This window comes from Channa argus, chromosome 10 (assembly GCF_033026475.1).
Source record: "Channa argus isolate prfri chromosome 10, Channa argus male v1.0, whole genome shotgun sequence".
Classification (NCBI taxonomy): Eukaryota; Metazoa; Chordata; class Actinopteri; order Anabantiformes; family Channidae; genus Channa; species Channa argus.
In genome coordinates, this window is record NC_090206.1 from 10580710 (window position 1) to 10602910 (window position 22201).

General features: G+C 40.1%; 3 protein-coding genes across 6 annotated transcripts; all 3 read right to left on the reverse strand.

The window, feature by feature from the left end:
- Window positions 1-195: 195 nt before the first annotated feature.
- Window positions 196-4598, reverse strand: LOC137134366 (transforming growth factor beta activator LRRC32-like). Of its 2 annotated transcripts, none has more exons than XM_067519124.1 (2): window positions 4189-4598; window positions 196-4006 (listed from the first exon to the last, which is right to left on the reverse strand). In XM_067519124.1, exons 1-2 carry the CDS (start codon window positions 4276-4278, stop codon window positions 2132-2134), a joined length of 1965 nt encoding a protein of 654 aa, XP_067375225.1. In that variant the 5' UTR covers window positions 4279-4598; the 3' UTR covers window positions 196-2131. The 2 variants fall into 2 exon arrangements, with proteins under 2 accessions (XP_067375225.1, XP_067375224.1); XM_067519123.1 differs by having other exon boundaries at window positions 196-4012.
- Window positions 4599-4719: 121 nt separating this feature from the next.
- Window positions 4720-7000, reverse strand: LOC137134368 (tumor necrosis factor ligand superfamily member 13B-like). Of its 2 annotated transcripts, XM_067519128.1 has the most exons (6): window positions 6743-7000; window positions 6530-6617; window positions 6353-6409; window positions 6157-6269; window positions 5922-6066; window positions 4720-5272 (listed from the first exon to the last, which is right to left on the reverse strand). In XM_067519128.1, the coding sequence occupies exons 1-6, from the start codon at window positions 6983-6985 to the stop codon at window positions 5157-5159; spliced, it is 762 nt and encodes a 253-aa protein (XP_067375229.1). In that variant the 5' UTR covers window positions 6986-7000; the 3' UTR covers window positions 4720-5156. The 2 variants fall into 2 exon arrangements, with proteins under 2 accessions (XP_067375229.1, XP_067375228.1); XM_067519127.1 differs by having other exon boundaries at window positions 5922-6269; window positions 6743-6968.
- Window positions 7001-7278: 278 nt separating this feature from the next.
- Window positions 7279-19299, reverse strand: eda (ectodysplasin A). Of its 2 annotated transcripts, none has more exons than XM_067519126.1 (8): window positions 18634-19299; window positions 12393-12492; window positions 10458-10496; window positions 9996-10166; window positions 9625-9659; window positions 9457-9508; window positions 8757-8881; window positions 7279-8439 (listed from the first exon to the last, which is right to left on the reverse strand). In XM_067519126.1, exons 1-8 carry the CDS (start codon window positions 18955-18957, stop codon window positions 8179-8181), a joined length of 1107 nt encoding a protein of 368 aa, XP_067375227.1. In that variant the 5' UTR covers window positions 18958-19299; the 3' UTR covers window positions 7279-8178. The 2 variants fall into 2 exon arrangements, with proteins under 2 accessions (XP_067375227.1, XP_067375226.1); XM_067519125.1 differs by having other exon boundaries at window positions 8751-8881; window positions 18634-19284.
- Between the last annotated feature and the right edge of the window lie 2902 nt (window positions 19300-22201).

The following is a 22201-nucleotide window of genomic DNA, read 5'->3' on the forward strand; positions in this document are numbered from 1 at the left end:
TTGGCCCAATTGCAGCTGAGTGTTTGCATTTGCGCAGCGCTGGCTGAACGGTGTCCGGCTTTGTTTAAGGTTTTGGGTGTTTGTATTATGGCCTATTTTATTTTCGCTATTTAACTTCGTGTCAATAATGTTGTCCGATCAATTTCTGTAATATGGCAAGATGACATCTCTTTAAATAGAACATGGAACAAAAACTGAAAAAAAAGAGTTTAATTTAAAGCTGCTATGACAAGGGATGTGTTTGAAGCAGAATAGATAAAAACAGACCAACGAAATGATGTTATTATGAAACCCTAAAGAAAAATATGTGCATCATTAATGGAATTGCCAGTGACAAGATATAACAAGATATCACAAGGGAAAGATAAAATTCTCTTGCATCAGAAAGAGATCTGCGTAGTGTCTGTTGTAATTTGGGAAAAGATAAGCATCCACTACGTAAGAATGACGTTTTTTGTAAATCCAGTTACCCTTAAGGGACAACCCAACAGGATTGAAAGTTTCCTATGCTTGCAAAGATGTACTAACAAACAAGCTCCTGCTAATGTCTAAATACCAGTTATTATTAACCCCCAACTAGAAGAATGAATACATTTTGCTACTTGCATTCCTATGGTTTTACACCTAATACTATACACACAATGTTCTTTTCTTCCACTGCTCTTTGCTTGAACATGTCGAGCATCTACTTGGTCTAGTTTAGTTGTGGGTGGGGCAACAAAGACATTTCCTACAGTTATATTGCTCAAGAGCTAGATTGATAGGCATCCTGGCTGTTTTCATACTATATCTGGCATCACGGGCCTGGCTCTATGCATTGGACAAAGTGGTAAGGGGCATAAGATCTGCAAAATTTCACTGGGGTTTGAAGCAGTTTCAATTGAGTCCAGAGAATAAAGGGGTTGCCCAACAGGATATCCTGCAACAGCAGTTTCTCCTTTGTGTACACAGAACTTCTTGCTCAGATTGTAAAACAAAGTTGTGAGTTCTTCATATCCTTTAATTTGTGATACATTTTAACACTGCAACACATCATTTAGCTTTTATTTGTTTTTCAACACCTAATAGCATCATGTTATCCTGAAGTGTGTGATAAAAATGTATTTTTGTGTTGTTAATTTAACTCCATTTTAATGATTATGTGCTACACAGAGGGATCTTATTTTTTAAAAGTTTGGATCCAGATGCAGTCAGATTTATGGAGTGAGAATGCACCCCACACTGAATGATAGTTTATGTTGGAGTCGGTATTTCATAACTGACTGCAGGATGCTCAACTAAAAATAGAAATTCACAGCAAGTGAATTGTTCACTTTTGAAACCTCTGTGATTTATTTTGGAGGTATACAAGTGGGGGGTTTAAAGTCTAAAGTGAAGACTGCAAGCTTTCAGGTTGTTAGGTTACACATTATACATACAGTTTATATACAGTATGTAAAGCATAACTGTTGCCACATTTGACACTATGCAACACAGGTTCCCAGGGTCAGAGACACATAAATTACAAAACCCAAACAGATGCACAAAGTGATATATACTATGATGGAACTGTCAAATAAACTATATGTCTTTAAATAGCTGTACATTGTTTATACAGAGAGTCTTACAAGATCATCTATTTGTATTGTACAGAATTTTTGAAGAGGTCAGGCCAGATTCTGGGAATCTTGTGCAAGGCTTCATGGACGTCATTAAAATCTGAGCCAAGGTTAAACTTTTAGTTACAAGTAGACATTTCACAATGAAGAATGGGCAAACGATTCTCCACTCAAATTATTGATTTGGCACACATTATAACCAAATTGTTTGGGGCCGATAAAGCCACATCACACAGCCCGAAGCACGTCCTAAAGACTAGAAATGTGCACTGGTGAGAATAGATTCATCTGTCACAGGGTGAAGTCTGTACTGCATTTTATTAATTGAAAATCTGCTTTTGTAGACAAAGCAGCCATTTAGCCAAACTTCTGTACATGTGTCAAGCAAAATGAAACTCACAGGAACTATGCTTGAGTTACCCTAGTTCGCTTTCCAGTTTCATGCTGGCTGCATTTAACTTGTTCTCTTTTGCATACCAAAATCATATCTATAAAATTGTGCAAACCAAACCAGTAAGAGTAGGTTATAGATATCACACTATACATGATCTTTCAGTGCAACACAGGTTTCTGGTCCATATGATGAACACTGTTAATACTACAAATAAAAATAAAACAACAATGAGCATTTGTCCAAAGTGAACTTTTTGTGCTGTCGTATGTAACAAACAGTGAAACAAAGGGATTTTCAGATATTCTGTTACTGCAATGTTGCTATTGCCTGGTGTAAAGCATTTAGTGTCGCTGATATCTGGTAGTTTAATCTTTAACTCATTTAGGATTATCAGCCATTTACTGTCACAACAGTTAAAAGTATTTCCACTAATGTACATAAGTTTGAGGTGAACAGATAAAGTGTCCATCAAAGAGTGGTTTAAGGCTATGAAAGCATTATTTCTTATGTCAATTTCTCTCAGAGGGGAGCAGCTTAAACTGCTGGGTAAAATATCTAAATGGTTATTTGATATTTTAAGCTGAGTTAATGCTGGCATACAAGGTAAAGTCAGATCAGAGCTGGTTATGTTTATTTCGCTGATAATCAAAGACTCAAGAGTGGCTCGCACACCCTCTAGTGCACCCTCATGCATTACCATATGGGTATTTCTTGCAAGGTTGAGTGAAACCAAGGAGGTTTTCTGAAATGCATTTGGGGGAAGCATTTTAATGTTGTTTTCTTTCAGGTTGAGGTGTTTGAGAGTCCTTAGCTGCTCAAAGGCAACACAGGATGTGATGAGATTCATTTGCTGTGTTGTTCGAGAGCTTCTCAAATGATCTATAAAGGCACATGGTTGCACTGAATTTTCTTGTAGATTTAATGTTTCTATTTTTTTGAGGGCACCAAGAAAGAGTGGAGAAATATTTACTAGTCCATTGCCTTGTAGGACGAGGTGCTTTAAGGATGGAAAGTACAGCTGCCGACGCTCTCCGGAATCACTATAATTTCTAATATTCCAGATGATGTTTTGCAGACAGTTGTTACTTAAAATCAGTGTTTCTAAAGATGAGAGAAGACTAAAAGTTTCCACTGGGAAAGTCCTAAAGTGGTTATAGCTGAGGTCAAAATATTTAAGTGGCATCAGCCTCCAGTTGGCATGTAGGTAATTTTTTCGAATAGTTTTCTCATTGAAAATTTCATTATAGAGGTAATTGGCTTGCGATACCATTGCAGCCTCTGAATTTAGGGAACCAAGCACGTTATTCTGTAAGTGAAGATACTTCAAACGATTCATCTTAGGAACAATAGGGAAATAAAGGAGTTTGTTGTAACTCAAATCAAGAATTTCCAACCTGTACAACTGGTCATCCTCACGTGTAACAAAGAACTCTACTGAATTTCTACTGAGATTCAAATACTTAAGTTGGCGTAATTTAAAATCACAGATATGTGCAAGGTTATTTTTAGCCAAGTTTAGCATCTCTAATTGTCTCAATGGTTCGAATGTCCCTTCTTCTATCACTGATATCCGGTTGTCATCAATAGTAATGGCCCTCAAACCTTTACTCTCTTTGAACAAGCTGTGTGAAAGTCTTGTTAAAGCATTACCAGTCATCTTAAGCTGATCAAGAGAATATTTGTTTCGAAGGTACAGCTCCACCGCACCATCACTCAAACTGTTAAAAGAGATGTCCAAACTCTTCAGTCCGCTGATGGATTGGAGGGCTTTGCTGTTAACACCAGTGTTGTTGTTCAGTGCATTTCTGGACAAATTCAACTCTTCAAGTTGAGTCAGGTTTTCAAAAGCTGCTTCAGAGATGAAATCCAGCTGGTTGGTGCTGAGGTCCAGCTGCTCCAAGTATGGCAAAACAAGTGTTTGCAACTGTCTGATGAAGTTATTGGACAGGTCTAGTCTTCTAAGCCTTATATCTAAATCCAGAGGGACAGAATAGAGGTTTTGGTTTTTCCAGGACTGCTCCTTGGAATGAGAGGAACATTAATCATAATCAAAGAGTGAATCATGGAAACCAAAGCTTGAATATATTAAATTAAACCTTAGCATTTTTTAAAAAATATCTCTAAATATGTAAATTTGTAAGCTAAAAAAAAAATGCAAGCCCTCAGTTACAATTGTATTATTAAGGGTTTGCTTACCGTTAAAGAATCATATTTCAACTCAGTTAGATAAAGCTCATGGCTGAACGACCAGAGTAGTAGGAGACTGGAGAGCATATGTCTGACCATTCTCCCTCTGCTGCTGCTGCTGCTGCTGTCAAACTGTACCGTATCACTACTGCTGTCAGAGCTCACATACCTCACACACAAACACCCTCTTATAACCAAACTTCACAGAAAAGGGGGGAGAGGGAAAACAGCTGTGGACACCAGATAGGCATAGTGGATGCTATATTTAGACAATAAAGCCTTAACCACTGATCACTGTGTATAAAGATTTAGAAAATGTTGCATTATGACCCTATTTTTTTGGTCAATTGTTTGTTTTTACAAAGAATAGCAATAGCATTTAATCTAGCTTCACTTAGAAAAATGCATTTGAAATTCCTTGAGATGAAATATCAATTAAAAATATCAACAACACAATTATGCATAATCTCATTTATTGAAACTTTTATGTTATGAAATAGTAAAGCATTTACAGTATTGAGGAGCTGCCAGGAAAACACCTCCTGAGCTCTATAAATATATATACCCCTGTTTGTTTCCTGGTCTTAGGAAAACGGAAGCCATTCTAAAATAAACGAGAGGAACAAATAGACAGCCCAGAGGTGGAGCTGCAGGGAATTAATTTAGGAGGAGACATGCAAAACTAGACTGATGAAAGGAGGTAGCAGCACATATAAACATTGCTAGGTGACAGGCCCAGAGTGACTACTGAAAGATACATGTCAGTGCTGTAGACGTCTGTGAAAATAACTGACGCATGAGATGGACAATCCAAATTTAAAAAATATATTTTCCTGATATTAATAACATGTCCCAACAGTTTTGCTGCTGCTGTCACTCAACCCTTTTTTATCAACTTCCTCTCACATAGCTCAGTGTCAGTTTCCCACTTCCTGCTACAATTAGCTGTTTAGTTATCGTCTTCATGCTGCCCTGGCTCAGTTTAGCTGTATGATGCCAAAAAAGGTTGAGTCTGTATCCATGGAGATCAGGGCTTGGGGCCGGTCAGGGATGACCAATTCTAGCTCATCATCCTGATGCAGCTGGACAACACCTATAACAGAGGATGCACTATGTTCAAATAAAAGACATCAGAAGATATTTAGGGTAGGTGACAAACTAGGGGAGGCAAACCATCTTAGACTGTGACTGAAGGGATGAAACCCATACTTCCAAAAGCTATTCTCATATTTGTTTTGTTTTTTTGAGATCAGTGGTGGAGGGTGCTGTCATCAACATGTCACGAATAATGACAGAATGTTCCTACTAGTTTTGCACTTCATTGTGCTCATGTGAAAGTATCTGTATTTGATCTGCAAATGTTTCCTCTTTTATTTAGGTTGTTAAATGACTTTAGATCATGACTGAAAGAGAGATGCCATTTGAACAAACGGGAAATGCTGCTTTGATTAGTTGAATTATCTGTTTTTATGTTCTTGAAATCGAGTAATTATGAAAGTAGCAGCATTAGTGAAGCAAAACAAAAGTTTTTTTTTTATTCCCTGGGGGGCTTATGTGTTTACAAGTCTCTTTGTGATATCCTAAGCTAAACTGCTCTGTTTACAGCCTAATAACTGTGCACGCAGGGAGTGGTATGAATTTTGAGAAAATCCAACTTTCAGCATGAAATCAAATTAGCATACGAAAGTTAAAGCATTCCTTTAAGAGGACACAATGCAGGTGATCAGTAGTACCTCACTGACCTGCGGTGTAGCATGTATTGGCAGGAGTTGCATCGAGCATCTCTTGCAGGCAGCGCAAGAGCTCTGTTGATCTTGTCCCTGCATCAGTAGAGCCCCAACTTCGAATAACATGACCCATAACTACGCCTGGGCTTTTGAACAAAACCTGTGAATTACGCAGAACATTAGCTGTAAAGTTGGAACAAATTAGATGTAATATCAACCTAGTTATGCTTGAGTTACAATGACACAATACTTGTCCAAACACCAAGTAATAACCATCTTCTTGGACAACAATTCTGTTTTCCTTTTGAGAAATTGCATTTCCTTGCTGCGCAGAAACAGTCCAAGGGATCACTGTTATATTTCCTATGGGAACAGGCAAGATACACTTATTCAAAATAATGGCAGATGGTGCAATGCTAAAGCCAAAGACTTGAATTCAGTTATACCTCTTATGTCTGGCTGTTTGTTAGTGTTAGCAGTTAGCTGCAGGAATGATGTTGAAGCTGGCAAAAGGGAAATAAGCATACTATAATTTTATTAAGTTAACATATGCTGTTTATGGTCTCACTACCAGATTAGACCGTAACTAATGGACACATTTTCAGTTCCCAGCTCCAACCCACCTCTGCAGCTGCCTTGTTCCCGTTTCACCCTCCTAGAAGACAACTTCAGTGAACTCTGAGCTTTCTGGAAAGTCCTTGGCTTTATGTCCTAAGAGAAAACAAAGCATTAAGATAAAATTTATTATTGCAGCGCTATCTGAATAGTTACTAATAGCATAATTCTAAGTAGTACAATGTCCAAGATGACTCCATCCTGCATAATCAGTGACATACCTCCCTTGTTTTAGACATCTTGGCCATTTTCCCATTGACTCCCTCAGAACGTGGCTGATTTAATTGTAGAATTATGTCCCCTTGGAGTTTTCGAAAATCATTTTCTACAACACTGGCTCTGTGCAACAGGAAAAGACTAAGACAAAACATAAATGCCGCTAGTGATAATATAGCACTATAAAGCATACTGAGACTTGACAGACTGGATGTCCTTAAGTTACTCAAATGGGTGAGGTCACACATGAGTTAACCCCGGAAACCCAGTTTCAAAATTTGTTTCTAAATGAGGAACTATCTTCTTTCTGCCACTCAAGATGGAACTCATTTGGGTTGTATAAAGATTACAGCCAAATTTACAGTCTATTGTGAAACTTGCAAAGTAAAAGCCACGTTTTAATAAGGACAAAGGCTTCAGTCGGAGGACATCATTTTTTTCTCGTCAGTATTCATGCCAGTGGAGTCCATTATGAAGCGCATTTTAACCTTTTAAATCAATACCACCGGCTGCACAAAAAAAAAAAAGGCAGACAAATGCGTTTAGACAGAAAATGAAACATTTTAATCCATCAATCAACTCCATTTACAAAAGTATATCCCATTTTATATACAATATGTACAGAGACGTATAAACAACTATCATTCTCCCACATGGATTCATTCACATGGTAACTAAACAATAGCACTGTAACAAAACATATCACTGATATTCTGCAGGGATGCTGTAGTGCAAATGTGCGCAAAATATATAGTGCTGTTGTTCGGTAAATACCTTATAGCCCCAGTTTTTTCTCAGCTTTGCATAGACAGTTTTATATTTGCTTTGGACATTTAAATTAATTTCTTGTAAAACCCAAGGCCAAATGGAGCTATAAACACCTATTTAAAACCATTCAATTATAACTGTTAATATAATTACATTGATTAAAAAGGCTGGGCAATATGAACTGAAAATAAAAACGTGAAATAGCTGTTTTTTTGGGGGGGAGGGGGAGATACAAGATATCACTCAACAGCACTTAAAAGTGTGTAAATATTAAGTATCTGTCAGCGCAGTGTCCTTCCTCGTTATAAAGCGAGATGCTGTCTGTGTTGACACAAAATAATGACTATAAATAGAAACTTTTGTTTGATGAGGACATTTGGCTGATCTCTTTGGACAGAATCACTGTGATGGGAAGTAACAGTCTAACAGATAACAGACTATATTGTCCTTATGAATACAGACATGAAAGTGAACAAAAGTCACCCAGGGGATCCCTTTATTTTAATAACCCGGAGAACTTATGTGTCCTAAAGAGGAGAGAAGTTCCATCTAAACACAGAGCTAATCAATTCATGAATCCTACATCAGGCAAGTTGAAAATTACTTTTTGGAATTATTTGACCAATGTGAATTACATTTTCATATCTGTAGAGGGCCGGTGCTTCTGTAGTTATCAGTTCTGTCCAGCAGATGGAGCCTCTCCAAGTCTGACACTTCCCAGGAAAGTGGTGTGATTGGTCATACTGATGAGTGTGTCCTCATAGACTATGCGTATGGAGATCCTCTGGCCGGCCCGAAGCAGGCTCACCCCAGCCGTGTAGCAGGTGTTGAACTTGCGCTGGCCTGTCTCGATGCTGCAGGTGCAGCGCAGGAACGGGTTGGAGTCAACCATCACCTCATAGCTGGCAATGTCGGTGAAGTTGAGGTAGTACACCTGGTGGAGAGGGGAGACATATATTTCACAAAAGACTGAGAGGGGTAGTCAAAACATAATATCCACATAATATTTAAGTGCTTGTTTAAAGTTGAAACAGCTGGAATAGTAGAGTGGCCAACAAGGGTTTGAATTATGAGATTTCACATTTAGTCAAAGTGAGGAGGAAACAGAAATATGTCTTACAATGTAAATCCAACATGAACATATAACCAAAGCAAGCAGGTTTTTAAACTTAACTATAGAACTAATGCCAGTTTCTCTGACTCTGAACAGTAAATTTTAAGAGTTACGTCAAGGACCGTACTCACTTCTACCTGACTATATATGAAGTAGACACCGTCCAACAGCACCTCCAGCTCCCCAGAGCGAGAGTGCATTTTAAACACGCGGTGATGGATGGACAACATCTTCCAGTTCCTAAGGATGCCTTCAGAAAGATCTAAACATGCCACAGCAAACAAACAGGAGGCAAACGGTCAACATAAACAGCTCTCAGCAGGGTTTAATGACAACCAGACAACTCAGCACTGACAGGAAATATAAACCTGCTTATGACGATTACTCTTGCTTTAGACTAAATGACTGACGGATTGACTCATGCAGGGACCCTACATCTGCTAGCATAGAGGGCTTATGCTTTATAAGCCTATACATTAACTCAATACTAATCCTATAAGGTTTATAGGATTACATTAGGGTTACAATAATCTTACACAATCATATATTAAATATTGATAGCAACATTTTGCCTTCTAAACCATAGTGGCTGGGTCTGTAAGTAGTTGTGTTAACTTTGCATAGGGTGATCAAATAAAAGAAATAATATCTTTCAAAAAACTAAATCTGGCACATTACGTCTCAAGCGTAAACTATATAACAGCCAAATGTCAACGGTTTACACTGTTTATATTTATTCTGGTCTAAGTCTCACTGCGCTGACATGGATTAGGCATGTTTATTGTTTTGTGTCACACTGGTGTTAGAATAACCGAAAACAGAAAGAAAAAAACCCACCTTCTCTCACTTGGATGGTCGTCTCCTGCCCTTGCAAATGAACCACCGCAGGCTGAAAAACAAAGACCATTGGTGACTCATCTAGATACACAGTAAAACGGGAGGACAGCTGCTTCATCTGGGATTTTGTGTGGGGTAAAATTAAATTTAAAAAAGCTAACATTCTACCTGATATTCCTTTGCTTTTGTTTTATCGAGAACCCCTGCAACAATAAGAGAGAGACATGATAAAAGTCTGGCCTTCAACACGGGTGAGGAACAAATATATGAAAATGATTAAAACAAAATAAACAGTGACATAGTTTGAAGATAGATCACCGTAATCCTGCACAATGTTTGAAATCCATGCATCAAAAAGTCTGACTGTGCAGGCAATGAGTTCATAGCTTTTGACAACTTGAGCCCCCTTCTAGTGTGGGAACGTGACCACATGCAGGAAAATGCTGTAATCTAAAAACAAATCTCTTAACTTCTGGGTGTTTTCCAAGTTCTCTGGCTCGAGTCTTGGATTTGTGTCATTTCTATTTTAAGTTTCATACCTGCTGGACCTTGAGCGCCCGGAGGTCCCTGTGGCCCGGGAGGTCCTGGGGGTCCTGCAGGCCCTACAGCATTGCTTCCTGGAATACCTGGGATTCCAGGGATGCCCGGTGGCCCCTGTGGGCCCGGGGGACCAGGGGGACCGGGAGGGCCTGGCACTGACCTTTTCTTCCCTGCAAGTCAGAAAACAAAATGGTTGACAGACAAAAAATAAATAAATAAAATGAGCAAGCAATGCTTTTCACTATCATGTTGGCTTCATCTAAATAGCCTGAAACTTTGCCTCCATGGGCTTTACCATGTGTGACTCTGAATCTTGATTTTAAGAAAGCAACATCAGAAATTTGAAATCTAAAAGCTCATAATTTTAAGCCAACACAGTTACTGGGATTGTAGAAGATGTCTTAATGTTACTTAGAGATTGTAGGCAGCAGGTAGCGTGCTAATCAGTGGCCAGGAATTACCTTTTTTCTTCTCTTTCCTCTTTTCTTTTCCAGTCGATTCTGTAAGAAACAAATACATGAACAATTATCATCTCTGATAACATCTCAAGAATAGAGCTCATTCTGTGTGTTAGGGTGTCCTAAACAGACTGAAACATCAGATTCAGATGTTGTGCACTGAACACTAGAGTGGAGGTATGTCAGTCTGTGATATCTTCTAGTGTAGTAATTTGTAAGTGTGGTTTCACCTCCTCTGTATGAACAAGTGCCTTAAGCATTCACAGGCAGTGGAACTAGAGAAGATCATTAGAGAGATACTTTACCCTGCCAAAATCCTTTTCTTTGAATTAAGCCCAGATGGAGAATGCAGATGAAAGTGTGTGTACTTGTGTGTCTTCCCTTCACAACCATGTGTTTGTGTGTGCGTGCGTGGATGTTGGTGGGGCATCTATGTCAGTGCTTGAAAGACAAAATGCACTTAGATTGCATCTGGGCCTGTGTGTGTATGCTGTGTGTGCAGCTGAAGAATCCTTTTCAAAAAACCGTCTCGCTGCTCTTGTGTTTACCATGTCATTACAACTACAAAGGCCATTTAACCTTAAAACCTCACAGTTTGAGTCCCCCTCAAACATATGGCCAGTGTTTCTCCCCTGGCTAAATGACTGGATGCATCCGCATAGATTTCTCTTAACGAGCAGCCCTATCTGGAATCTGGTGCCCGTTAGGAGTGCTGAGAACGCACACATACAGTACACACGTGCAAAAACAGGACACACACACAAAAACACACATCTAAAGCTGAGATTACAAAAGCCTTTGTCTGTGTGCTGAGAGCAGAGGAGAGACCTGGGAATGATTAGTGTTTAGAGGCTCGGGACTTTACTGATTTATGTAGAAAGTCTCAAAGGTGAGTTTTTTCTTCTAATTTAAACACAATCACTAACTCCCCCCCCACCCCACCCCAAGTATTCAGTGTCACGCCACAGACATTGGAATGCCTTGTGATCATGCTGCACTTGTTGCACTCAGACATGAAACTTCAAAGCCTTTGCTTTTTTATTTGCATAGCTCACATTCTAAACAAAAACTACAAAAGCCATTTCAAACATATTGGCCATGTGGTTTTCTGTTGAACTATTGATGACGATGAATCAATTTGGTAAAATTAATGAAACAATTAAAGATGACAACCTCTTTCAGAAATGCCCGCCCGGTTGTCTAAACTGAGTGGATGTTCTACAAATAGATTATTTTTTTCTCCATCTTGACTTCTTTTCTGATAGTTCAGGTTTGACTGAACACAGTTGGATTTGAGACCTTAGATCTGCTTGGTTGATAGAGACAAAAAATATTTCAAGGACCTGATATTATTTTGAGGCGGGGAAAATCAACGAGGACTTCGCTGTCTGTTTCAAATTGGTGAAACCCTCCCAAACTCCTTGTTGTCCTTGTTTGCTTTCCAAGTATTAATCAATCCCATTCCATTTAATCTCTTGCTCTATAAACTCTGCAACAGTGTGCGGTGGTGCTGCTTTGTTAAGTAAGCACAGGGCAATAAAAATAAATTTAAAAAAAAATTAATTCCACAAAAAAGTGAGAAACTATTAACAAACGATTTTCAAAATTTAAGAGCATTAAGCCGATCATAAGCCTGTTGTTTACACTGTTACCAAAACCCCTTCAAAAAAAAAAAAAAGGTTATAGAAACCATTACTAACAGTTGACAAGGCCAGAGCCAAAAGCACATCCAGTAAACAGACTCATCCAGGTTCACTAGAGAGCAACGATTTGTGTTATTTTCCTGTAATTAAACCTTCTGAATTTGGAGTTTGAGCCTAAGAACATATAAAAGGGAGGACAATAAAGAGACACAGTCAGCATACAGCTTCTGTGTGAAGGTGTGACGATAAAAGACATCGCAGCTACATGATGATAAGTCCAAGAAACAACCTCTACCTGTTTCTGGCTGTTTGCCGGGACTTCTTTTCGCTCGCTGAGTTATGCCCCTGTTATCCTCTGTGGCATGGAAGTCGCCAATTCTGCGCAGAAACTTTTCCTGACAAAAACAAAACAAAGTTTTAGTGAGTGTGGGAAATTTCTGAGTGGAAATGTACTTTGAATACAGAGACAGTCGAATCAGAACAGTAATACCAGCCATGACCAGCTTGTATTAATTCCATGAAGCAAACAAAAGTATTGAGTGATATAAGATTTTGGGGGCGAAACCAATGTTTCAAGTGGCCTTTCTATTCTTGAGGTATAATGTTTGCACAGAGACAACTTGGGGCATTTGAAAAGATGTGAGACACTGTCAGCCAGCACATTCATTTCTGGCCAAGTCATTGTCTGTCCCATTGGGGCTGTAACCAATCCTGTAACCCAAGTCACTTTTGTCTGTGTTTTTACCGTTTGAGACAGTCACCTGGACAAGACTGCTCTAAAATTCACCTTTTTATACAAAAGGAGGACATGAATTGTGGCTAATCTGAGAGCAATACCCATTCATATGGCACCTGGTCTCAGCCTTATTCAGAGGAAGCATGAATAAGCTAAAAAAAACGGAGTCAAAGAAAAGGCAATGGTGGAGCTGTTATTAGCTCATCCCTAAAGAACCGGAAAGGTTCCGCTCCAGCGGTGGAGTGTTCCCATGGGCGAGTGAGTGGCAGGACAAACCACATGCCCGTGTCCTTCTGTGACTGGTTCAGCTTGACCTGCATGAACTCTGCACAATGTGCCAATCTTCCTGTAACTGGCTCGAGATATGAGCTCTGACAACAAAATGGTTCATGCTAAGGATGCATGGTTTAACAATGCTGATTGTTTAAAGTCACCATTGATTAAAGAAGCCTGTTTGTGATCAGAAACTTAAAGGACACCCAGAACCGAAACCCAGTACTCGAAACACAACAAGACCACCCAACAAAGCCTTCTTTTTGCCACACTTTTGGGTCACACTTTGGAGTGTCAAAATAAATTGTGGTAAGAGTACAAGGCATAAAGGCCCTGAATTGTGCTGGACATCTGCTTGGAGTTTGTGTAACTGACATCTCTGAAGCAGTGACACGTGTAGCACCTTAGCATGGATCACAAGACAATAATGTATCATTTCTTCTTTCTGCTATGAATGACTAACACAAGTTTACTGACAGGCACTTTGACCCATCTTTTTCCATGAGGGCTTATCCTATTCTCTTTAAAATGACATATTTCATGTTTTCATCTGTGACGCTCAAGTAAACACGGCTGTTAAAATCCCTCCCCGCCGGTGAGAAATCTCCGTCTCCCGAAAGCATTGTGAACTCCCAGTACCTCTCTGTGTGGTTTCAAGCACAGCCACTGAAAGACCATAAGAACACATACAAGAAAAGTTATGTTTTGAGTTTCTTCTATACCTCATCTCAGATGTGGGAACCCCCCTCCAGCCGCCCTCCGAAGTGAGGGATGGGCTGTATCATGTCAAAATGTCAAACACCCCGTCGACTGTGTTGGGCAAGCTCAAAGTAGTTAAAGTCTACATCCCTGACCAGCTGCCAGCCATGTCTGACCCTATAAGCACGGGAATTCCTGCCTGATGGAGGAGCACGCATTGGGAGGGTTTACCGACACACACAGGCCTCCAGATGTTCCTGCGACCAGCGACGTTTGCTGTTCATTTGGTGTGCAGGTGTCTCCACATCTCCTCTCCAGCTGCTGGCATATAGGGGGGCTTTTACCTCTCAAAGGACTCTGGCTGTATGTTCAGGCATATGGCATTACACTTTCGTCTGTTCTGACAGCCAAACATGATTCAACAGCCAATTTCTGGCTTGAGATTAAGCTCTAGAAGAACGACAAAAAACAAACAAGCGATCTGCTAGACTACCAAGACTACCAAACCGGTGCAGCTGGTGTTTTAGATGAAGGCAACAAAGTGATTTTTTTTTTGTTTTAATAACGCTATTCCATTATCCGAGTATGAGAAATGGTTTTGCGCCCTTGCTTGCCTCATTTCACTTCATTACAACATTTACAGCCTTCATACCCTTCAAAGGCATGCACAGTTACAGTAAATCAGGATGACAACGTGTTGGTATGTATGCCAAGTGCCAACTATTGAGTAAACCATTCTTTTTCAGCACAAGGGGAAAAATGCTATTAATTAGAGGGCTTTCAAATCTTCAAAGCGTGGGGGGGTACTGTTGCGCTCAGAGGACGTGATTCCCTGTTGCTCCATGAGGATATGACTAAAATTTTGTCCACACAGGGATGTGTAATTTTCTGATCTCAAGACTTCTTTTTGCATTATTAACACTTACCATTACATCAACTTCTATTAATCTATCCTGTTGCGCTACTTATAGTACTGAAATTCCATAACATTGATAATATTTCAGGTTAATTGTGGAAATGCAACGTGTGCAATGCTTGTGTGGTTTTAAACAAAGGTGCAAAGTTGTGTCAATAAATTACAAGTTTAGAACATGAAGTTACAAAGTTGAGTGAAACTTTGGGCTAGTGGCTGTGGGTGCCGGATGCAGAATGATTGCCCATCACGATAATAAAGGACTTCTAACTTTAAAGTCACGCATACTGCTAGAGAATTGAAGCCGCATGATACTTCTGTAATTCACACTCCAGCACAGAACAATGACAGTGTCTTCTCTTCTTATATATCACCAACAAGGAGTGTCTGGACCTCAGCTAGTCTCAGACACTGCTCCTTAGAAGGCAAAGCGTTTTAAACCATATCTAGGGTAATTTAATAACAACATCCATAGACTGTCATCCAAAAAAGCTGTGAAGCTCAACCTAAGGGAAATGTTGCCTGTCAGCATCCAATCAGACTGCAGATGTTGCAACACTTGCTGGCACAGTGATGTCAAGCTGAACGCCACGAATGCCTTGAGAATTTATTATTTTGGTAGATGTTTGTGACTCTGGGCCTAATCTTTAGTGGGCGTCTACGCCATCTGTCTGTCAAGGCAATTCAGTCTTATATGGAAAAGTTTGCAGCCTTACATCTCTGAAGTTTCAGACTCCTCTGCCTTGTGTTTTTATGACACTTGTGTCCATTCTCATTAATCCCCGATATGTAGGCTCAGTAACTGTACACATGATACTGTTGTTTTAACTAATCGTGCACTGGTCATAATTAGTGTAGATGTGGGTGACAGCCCACCCTGGTGCCCCAGAGCATGTATACTGCTGAGCACTTTGTGTCCCATCAAACTGACTTTTTTAATAGCAGTTAACTAGACTCCAGATGTTTCAGCATCTGTTCTTTGTGAGACTTTGAAGGCATACATCAGAGGAGAAAATTATTTCATATAATGGTTATAAGAAAAAATGTTCAGCTGAAGAATAAAACGCTATCTGAGCTAACACAACTCTGTGGATTGAATTTTATTACGTGAATGAGTGTTAGGCTGACTGTGTAACGCCCTGCATCACACTCGTATCTCGCACTTAAGAGCAACACATGCTTGGGAGGGGCTTTTTACTGTTGGGAACTGTACAGATCTGCGAGGCAGCTGGACTTTACTGCCTTGCTCAAGGGCATACCAACTGTGACTATTGAGGGAAAGACTGTTCACTTCCTAGACTAGATCATAAATGACGAGATCACCTGCTCTCGTTAAGACGCAACTACACAGAACTAAAAAAGTGTGAGATGTTAAGTAGTCTATAATTTTTAACTGCATGTGAGAAATTTGTGAATTTCTCATACAAAATGTTTCTATCTCTCATGAGGGTGTTTACTGTTACAGCACTATTATTGCTAGATAAATCCGAGGGTCTGTAAACCATTAAGTGTGGACTGCAACGTTTATGTTCTTACATATGAGAAAACTGAAAGGCATCCTGATAGAGACAGGTTCAAATTTTGGTATAATGTAACAAATTTGGTTTGACAGCATTTGTTCTCATTGTCTTGCATCACCTCACAACCCAAGTACGAGCAGCCCCTCCTCTGTTCACAGACAGATCCTGAAAACTGATAAGAGACTTGTAGTATTACAGTTCACCCAGCCTGGACCCTATGTGGGAGTTTTTAAGCCATGAGCACTTTATTCAGATAGGGTGTTCTTCCAAGTTTTTGTGCAAACTGCCTGGCCTTAATGGGTCAATTTCAGCAGAGGACAGTAACACAAGTGGCGGGTGGTGGCTGAAGTAGAATTCTACAAAGAAATGCGAAAAAAGTGGGACCTAACCTAAAACAGCATAAAAAATAAATAAATAAATAAAATATTACTAAATCTAAATGAACCTTCAGAACAAACGCAGAAGTTTATTTTTCACAATAAACCTACAAATGTATTGTACTAGAAGATTTGACCGTTTAAAGCTTTTGTCTATGTAATTTATTTTATTCAAACATATCTTTTTTAATAACATAGCTCAATTGAGCTAACATTCTCTTTCTTTTTGACCACAAAGGTCCTAAACAAGGTAATAATGCTGAAAAAAAAAAAAGCCTGCATTTCTACTGAGTGCACCATTTACCATTGGTGATTTATGACCAACACCAACCCTAACCCAGATAAAATTCATGTGCACTGAATTTTGGGTGCAAATCTGTTTTTACATGATGAGAAAATAATACTCAACCACAGACTGGAATAAATCAATGCAAAGAGAAGGGTACTCTTTCTTCATTTCTAAAGAAATCTTTTCATGTTCTGTTACACTTGTCTGTATACCTGCACATCACATCACATTTCACTGATGCAGCTCAAGTGCCTTTGATGACACTTGTGTGAAACATCTAATAAACAATGTTTAGCTCTACAAAAGAGATTCTTCAAAGGAATGGCTGAAAAGCTAACAAGTGCGGCCTCTGCCTCCAAATGCCACATGCTCCTGTTTCTCCAACTATGTAAACTGTGGGATGTGTAATCAGAGTTGTTTAATGCAGACATCTGGCAAGGACAGCATCACAGCACTGTTAAATATTTACAGCTGGGCCACAGTCTTTCACCTCATGAAGCATCACCATCTGGCTTGAATACCAGACCCATCTCACTCGGCTCTAACCAGGGAAACCACTACTATCTAAAATAAGCTTAGCTAAAGACACACTGAGGACAAATGAATAGGCTGGGCTTCCAACTTGCGAAACGAAAATGTTAAAGTGCAAACCACCAGCAAAATACCGTCAGTGTATGTGGATAATGTTTCCTTGAGAAAAAGTTATAGCCTAAATTCCTCTGAGTGACAGTTTATCACCAGTAAATGTTCAGCCAATGCCCCGCACAGAGGACCCTTTTCTCTGTCGAAAGGTTATACAACCAATGACATACTCAGCTAATCGAGAAAGAATTGTATGGTTGAGAATGAAATTCGGGCCTTTGGTGCTAATAAAATTAGGGAGTGTGCGGTGGTGGTGCTGGTGCTCCTGCCAAAGCCACAGACAACACAATGAACATTCAATCAGCCCGCTGCCAGAAAGGAAAACACATGTGAGACGAGGCTGGCTGAACTCCAATACCAACTGCCCCATCTCAGTCCTGATGAATTTACATCAGCCCCTGGGCTTTGCACCTGCTGGTGATCCACTTCATTTTCCATCCACCTGCTCCAGCACACTGACTGACCCGTCTGTGGGAATCCAGCTGGGCAGGCGGTCTACGTTTTGAACAGCAACCTCTGTCTGTTTGGGGGGGAGCACTGGAAACGGGACAAATTGGGTTAAATGTTGTTTGATCAGAGAAAATTTAGAAGTAAATGAGCTAATTGAGAGCTTAACTGGGATTTTTCCCGCCCCATCAGTAGTTTCTCGGAAGGCAAACCTTAAAGCATTTCTCCCCAACTTCCTTGATACCTGGATGTGTTTACCTCAACAGGAGACTCTTGGCCAGATGACAGACTTAAAGCTTATACCTATGTGCATCTTTGGCCAAGAGGCTGAATCACGCACACAACAGCGTTAACTCTAAACATATTTGTCAGGAAACCGAGCTGGCAAAACTTCGTGACAGGCTACTGTAAAATAAGTTGCCCAGAAACATGCCGTGACAGAGCGCAGGCACAAAACCTGACACCGTGATAGGGGAACATGAGGACTGAGCAGAGGTGAAGGAACACGAACAGCCTCCGTGGAAGGAATGAAAGCAATGCCGTTGTAAAGAAGTTTCTTTGGCTTCATCGTTCAACTTGTTTTCAAACACTCCCCCCCCCCCCCCATCATTTTGAAAATATACTGTTGGGTGATTTTTACCTCATGGCCGTCGCCGCCGCGGGTGCTGCCGGAGTCCAGTCGCGGGTGGCCGGGCGAGAGCACCTCCGCCGGGTCAGCCAGGTCACTCCCCGCCAGTGTCAACATGGAGTCCCGCTTCTGGTGGATAATTTCCCTTTTGACCTCAGAGCGCAGATCCAAATAACAGACGAGGGTGACAGCGTGCAGAGACAGCGACAGCAGGAATAATCCCAAGAAGACAACACTGCTGCTCCGACTCCTGCACTTCTTGTTGCACGTGCAGGGAGCCCCTCTAGGCATCACTTTGTCCGGGAAATCCTCCGCGGGTGAATCATCGCGTGCCATTATCGGACGGAGCGCGAGTCAGATGCTCTTTATCTCGGCATAATCGGCGCGTTTGTCTCGCGCGAGCCGCGGCTATTCATTAACGCGGAGACTCATAGGTGCTGCAACAGCAGGTCGGCGCAAACTTCTTCGAGTATCTGTAGTAACAATGGAGACCCGCCTACCTGTGCTGTGATTGGACCAGGGACGACAACGAGCCCGGACAACCCTGGTCACAGGCTGGGGGCTGGATGCACCAGGTGTAGTAGTTGAGCGACACCTAATGGAGGAACCGCGCTACTGCAACGGCTGACAAATGACTTGTAATGAGAGGATGTTGTGAGAGTGCTCCCCTCTCTGTGTCTGTTTGTTGTTCACTGTGTTCTGCGGTTATTGCTCAGCACTCTAGGGAAGGAAAACCCATTTCGTGACCTTCTTCGGTCATTTATTATCTATGATATGGGTTTGAAGGCAAAGGGGCGGCCACTAATGCAATGTAATGTTGTTTAGGCATGTGCTTTGTGTGTTTTAGGCTTTGGGCATGCTATTTTTCATTGGGGTACTTTGTTTGGCACTTTGTTTTGTTACGTGGGTGGCACATGGGCGGTGGTACATGCAGTGGCGGTCCTGCGTGAAGAACCGATTCAAAACCCTGGTAAATATTGTCCAGTGTTGTTATTGAAAAAGAGCAAGCGGTTGGTGATATCATCATCTCATCAAAGAGTGGAAAAGTATTGCAAATTATACTCTTAAACAACTACACATTATATAATTATATTTAATTACATCTGGACCCTGTCAGGCTGAACAATATGATAGCAGGCCTGGGGGAGAGTTGGTGTCACAGTGAGGTCAGCACCAATCTGTGTACAACACCATCAAATACTCTAAACACGTGTCACTCAGCTTCACTTGGGGAGTAGTTTGACATTTATATTACCAAAAAGCCAGCTGAGGACAATGCGTTAACAAGATTGAATATGGCACTGCGGTTTCAACATTTTCAACATCCACAGCAGACCTTAGTTTTGTTCTTTTCAGATGTAGACACTTTGATCTCTGAAGCAAGGAACCAGAGGTAGCCTGTGGATGATGAAACCAGTGCAATGAGCGGAGTTGAAACTTGGGGGCTTGATGGATCACCAGCTTAGATTAGTTTTCGGGGCAAGCGGCACAAAACATCTATCTTTATTTCTTTGGGACAAAACATGGCATTTGTGTGCACTTGACCTACAGAGAGATACGCTCTTTCATGATATGAGCCTAAGCTGACAGACACTGAGTAATTGTTGGATTATGCTTGGTATTGTGGAAGGAAATAATGGAGAAGAATGACTTTTGGAGAGCAGAAAATAACATTTCATTATTGTGAAATGTTTTCAGCATGAAGGTGACTGCTATCAAAAGGAGAGAAAACATTACTGCATTTCTGAGGGTTGATTCTCATTTCTCTCATTCATCTGCAAAAAAAAAAAAAAAAAAAAGTGATTCTAGTGAGCTGCCACTGAAGGGCAGCATAGGCAAGCCATAAATCAATACCACTGCATACCACATAAACAGTTTCACTGTGTTTGAATAATGAAATTTTAAAAAATGACATGCAATTTATATCCTGAATGTATAGCTTCATATAGCTACTATGTAGACTGTTGATGCTAAATTTAGACTTCTCCTCCTTTCTCTCCAAGAAAGTGATTACGAGTACGAGATAGTGAAATTGAAGAGAAAACAAGATTTAAAGTAACCCTCTCAGGAGATGTGACTGAGGGCTCAGCTTAAGCATGTTCGCCACGCTTGCAACCGAGCAGCCGGCACAATGACTTTGAGAAGCAGATAATTCCGGACTGGAATAATTATGCACGTGCATTTTCCCTTATTTCAGATGGTTAATATTTATATGTGAATACATTGGGCTACTTTCTCAATCAAATTTCATTTTAAACAATTGTTTTTGTGGGAAGAAAAGGTCAGACAGCCCTGAGGTAAAGGTCAAACTCAACACAGTGCAGTTGTGTGAGTTATCTCTGCATCTGCTGCCTTAAAACTTTTGAAAATTAAAATCATTTTTTTCGTTTTTTTTTTTTTTAGGCACGGAAAAATGAAGGAGTAATTCTTATAACATTCCCTGGGCTTTAATGCAGCATTCATAAATGCTGTGCCACTCTATCCTCTCTGAGCTTATAACAAGATTTAGAGGCTTTTCCTGCCAGATGATAGAGTTTTGCAGGAGGACTAGGTTCTCTTATATTTTTGCCATGGAGAGCTGAGGCTGTTGGCTGCTACCAGCTGGATGGTCTCAGCTAAAGAGGTGGTATGTGTACATTTCTCTTCCTGTTCATTGATAAAATATACTTTCAATTGCCATTATGAGCAATCATAACTGAGGTAAAATGATTCACAGCAATATGGATACTGACATTACTTGTCTTTTCGACCTCTCATCCCTGAATGTTACCTGCTCTGGAGGCATCGTTTGTACGCTGGCTCACTGAGTTGTAACCTTGACTTATTGATGTGCTGTTGAATTTGATTTACCACCCATAAATCTTGTGTAAATTGAACCATCTCTACTATTTCCCTGAACAATGATTAATTAATTCTTGTTGTGGGTGTCTGTCTTAAGAGTACTTGTCAAGATCAGAGAGTTGTCTTTTTTCTCTGCCTGTCCCTTTGTAATCTGCTGTTTTTTGTTTTTTTTACCTTGCTGTCTTTGTGTCTTTCTATTTGCTTTGTGTGGAGCTGTGTATTTAAAAAACACTTTTTCCCTCTATCGTTTTTGTCAAATGTTACAATGTTTTTAATATAGAAAAGTTTAATCTTTACTCTATTTGAGTTTATAAACAGCAAATCTTTACACTTAAATGCAGCCTCGAAGAAATATAATTTCTAGATATACATATGTAAAAAAGTAAATAAATAAAGCGCTCTTTTACTTTAGTGTACACAACCCACAGATTGCTTCTTCATGATTTACTCTAAAAAATGACCTGTTATTCAGAAGGATAAGTAAACCGTAAACATGAAATGTTGTCTAAGTTCAGAAAGAGAAATCATAAAGACATTTGGCTTTTAAGTGCAGAAAACAATGAGTGTGCAAAAGTCATAAAACTTACCTGCAAAAACCAAAAACCTCCCCAAGTCAAAACCACACCTTGTTAACTGCACTAAGTTTACTCCCAGATCAAAGAATATTAAATACACCATTCTCAAACACTGGAATATTTTACATAGGGACTGTTCTCTGAAAGAAACTTTTACGGAGCCA

Coding starts and splice junctions, on each gene's coding strand:
- LOC137134366 (XM_067519123.1), bottom strand. CDS start 4,278: ATGGTCAGACATATGCTCTCCAGTCTCCTACTACTCTGGTCGTTCAGC. Junction 4,013..4,188: donor TGAAATATGATTCTTTAACG/GTAAGCAAACCC, acceptor TCTCATTCCAAG/GAGCAGTCCTGGAAAAACCA.
- LOC137134368 (XM_067519127.1), bottom strand. CDS start 6,928: ATGCTTTATAGTGCTATATTATCACTAGCGGCATTTATGTTTTGTCTT. Junction 6,618..6,742: donor AGATGTCTAAAACAAGGGAG/GTATGTCACTGA, acceptor GTTTTCTCTTAG/GACATAAAGCCAAGGACTTT. Junction 5,273..5,921: donor CAATACATGCTACACCGCAG/GTCAGTGAGGTA, acceptor CCTCTGTTATAG/GTGTTGTCCAGCTGCATCAG.
- eda (XM_067519125.1), bottom strand. CDS start 18,957: ATGGCACGCGATGATTCACCCGCGGAGGATTTCCCGGACAAAGTGATG. Junction 10,497..12,392: donor CGGCAAACAGCCAGAAACAG/GTAGAGGTTGTT, acceptor TGTTTCTTACAG/AATCGACTGGAAAAGAAAAG. Junction 8,882..9,456: donor GACCATCCAAGTGAGAGAAG/GTGGGTTTTTTT, acceptor TGGCATGTTTAG/ATCTTTCTGAAGGCATCCTT.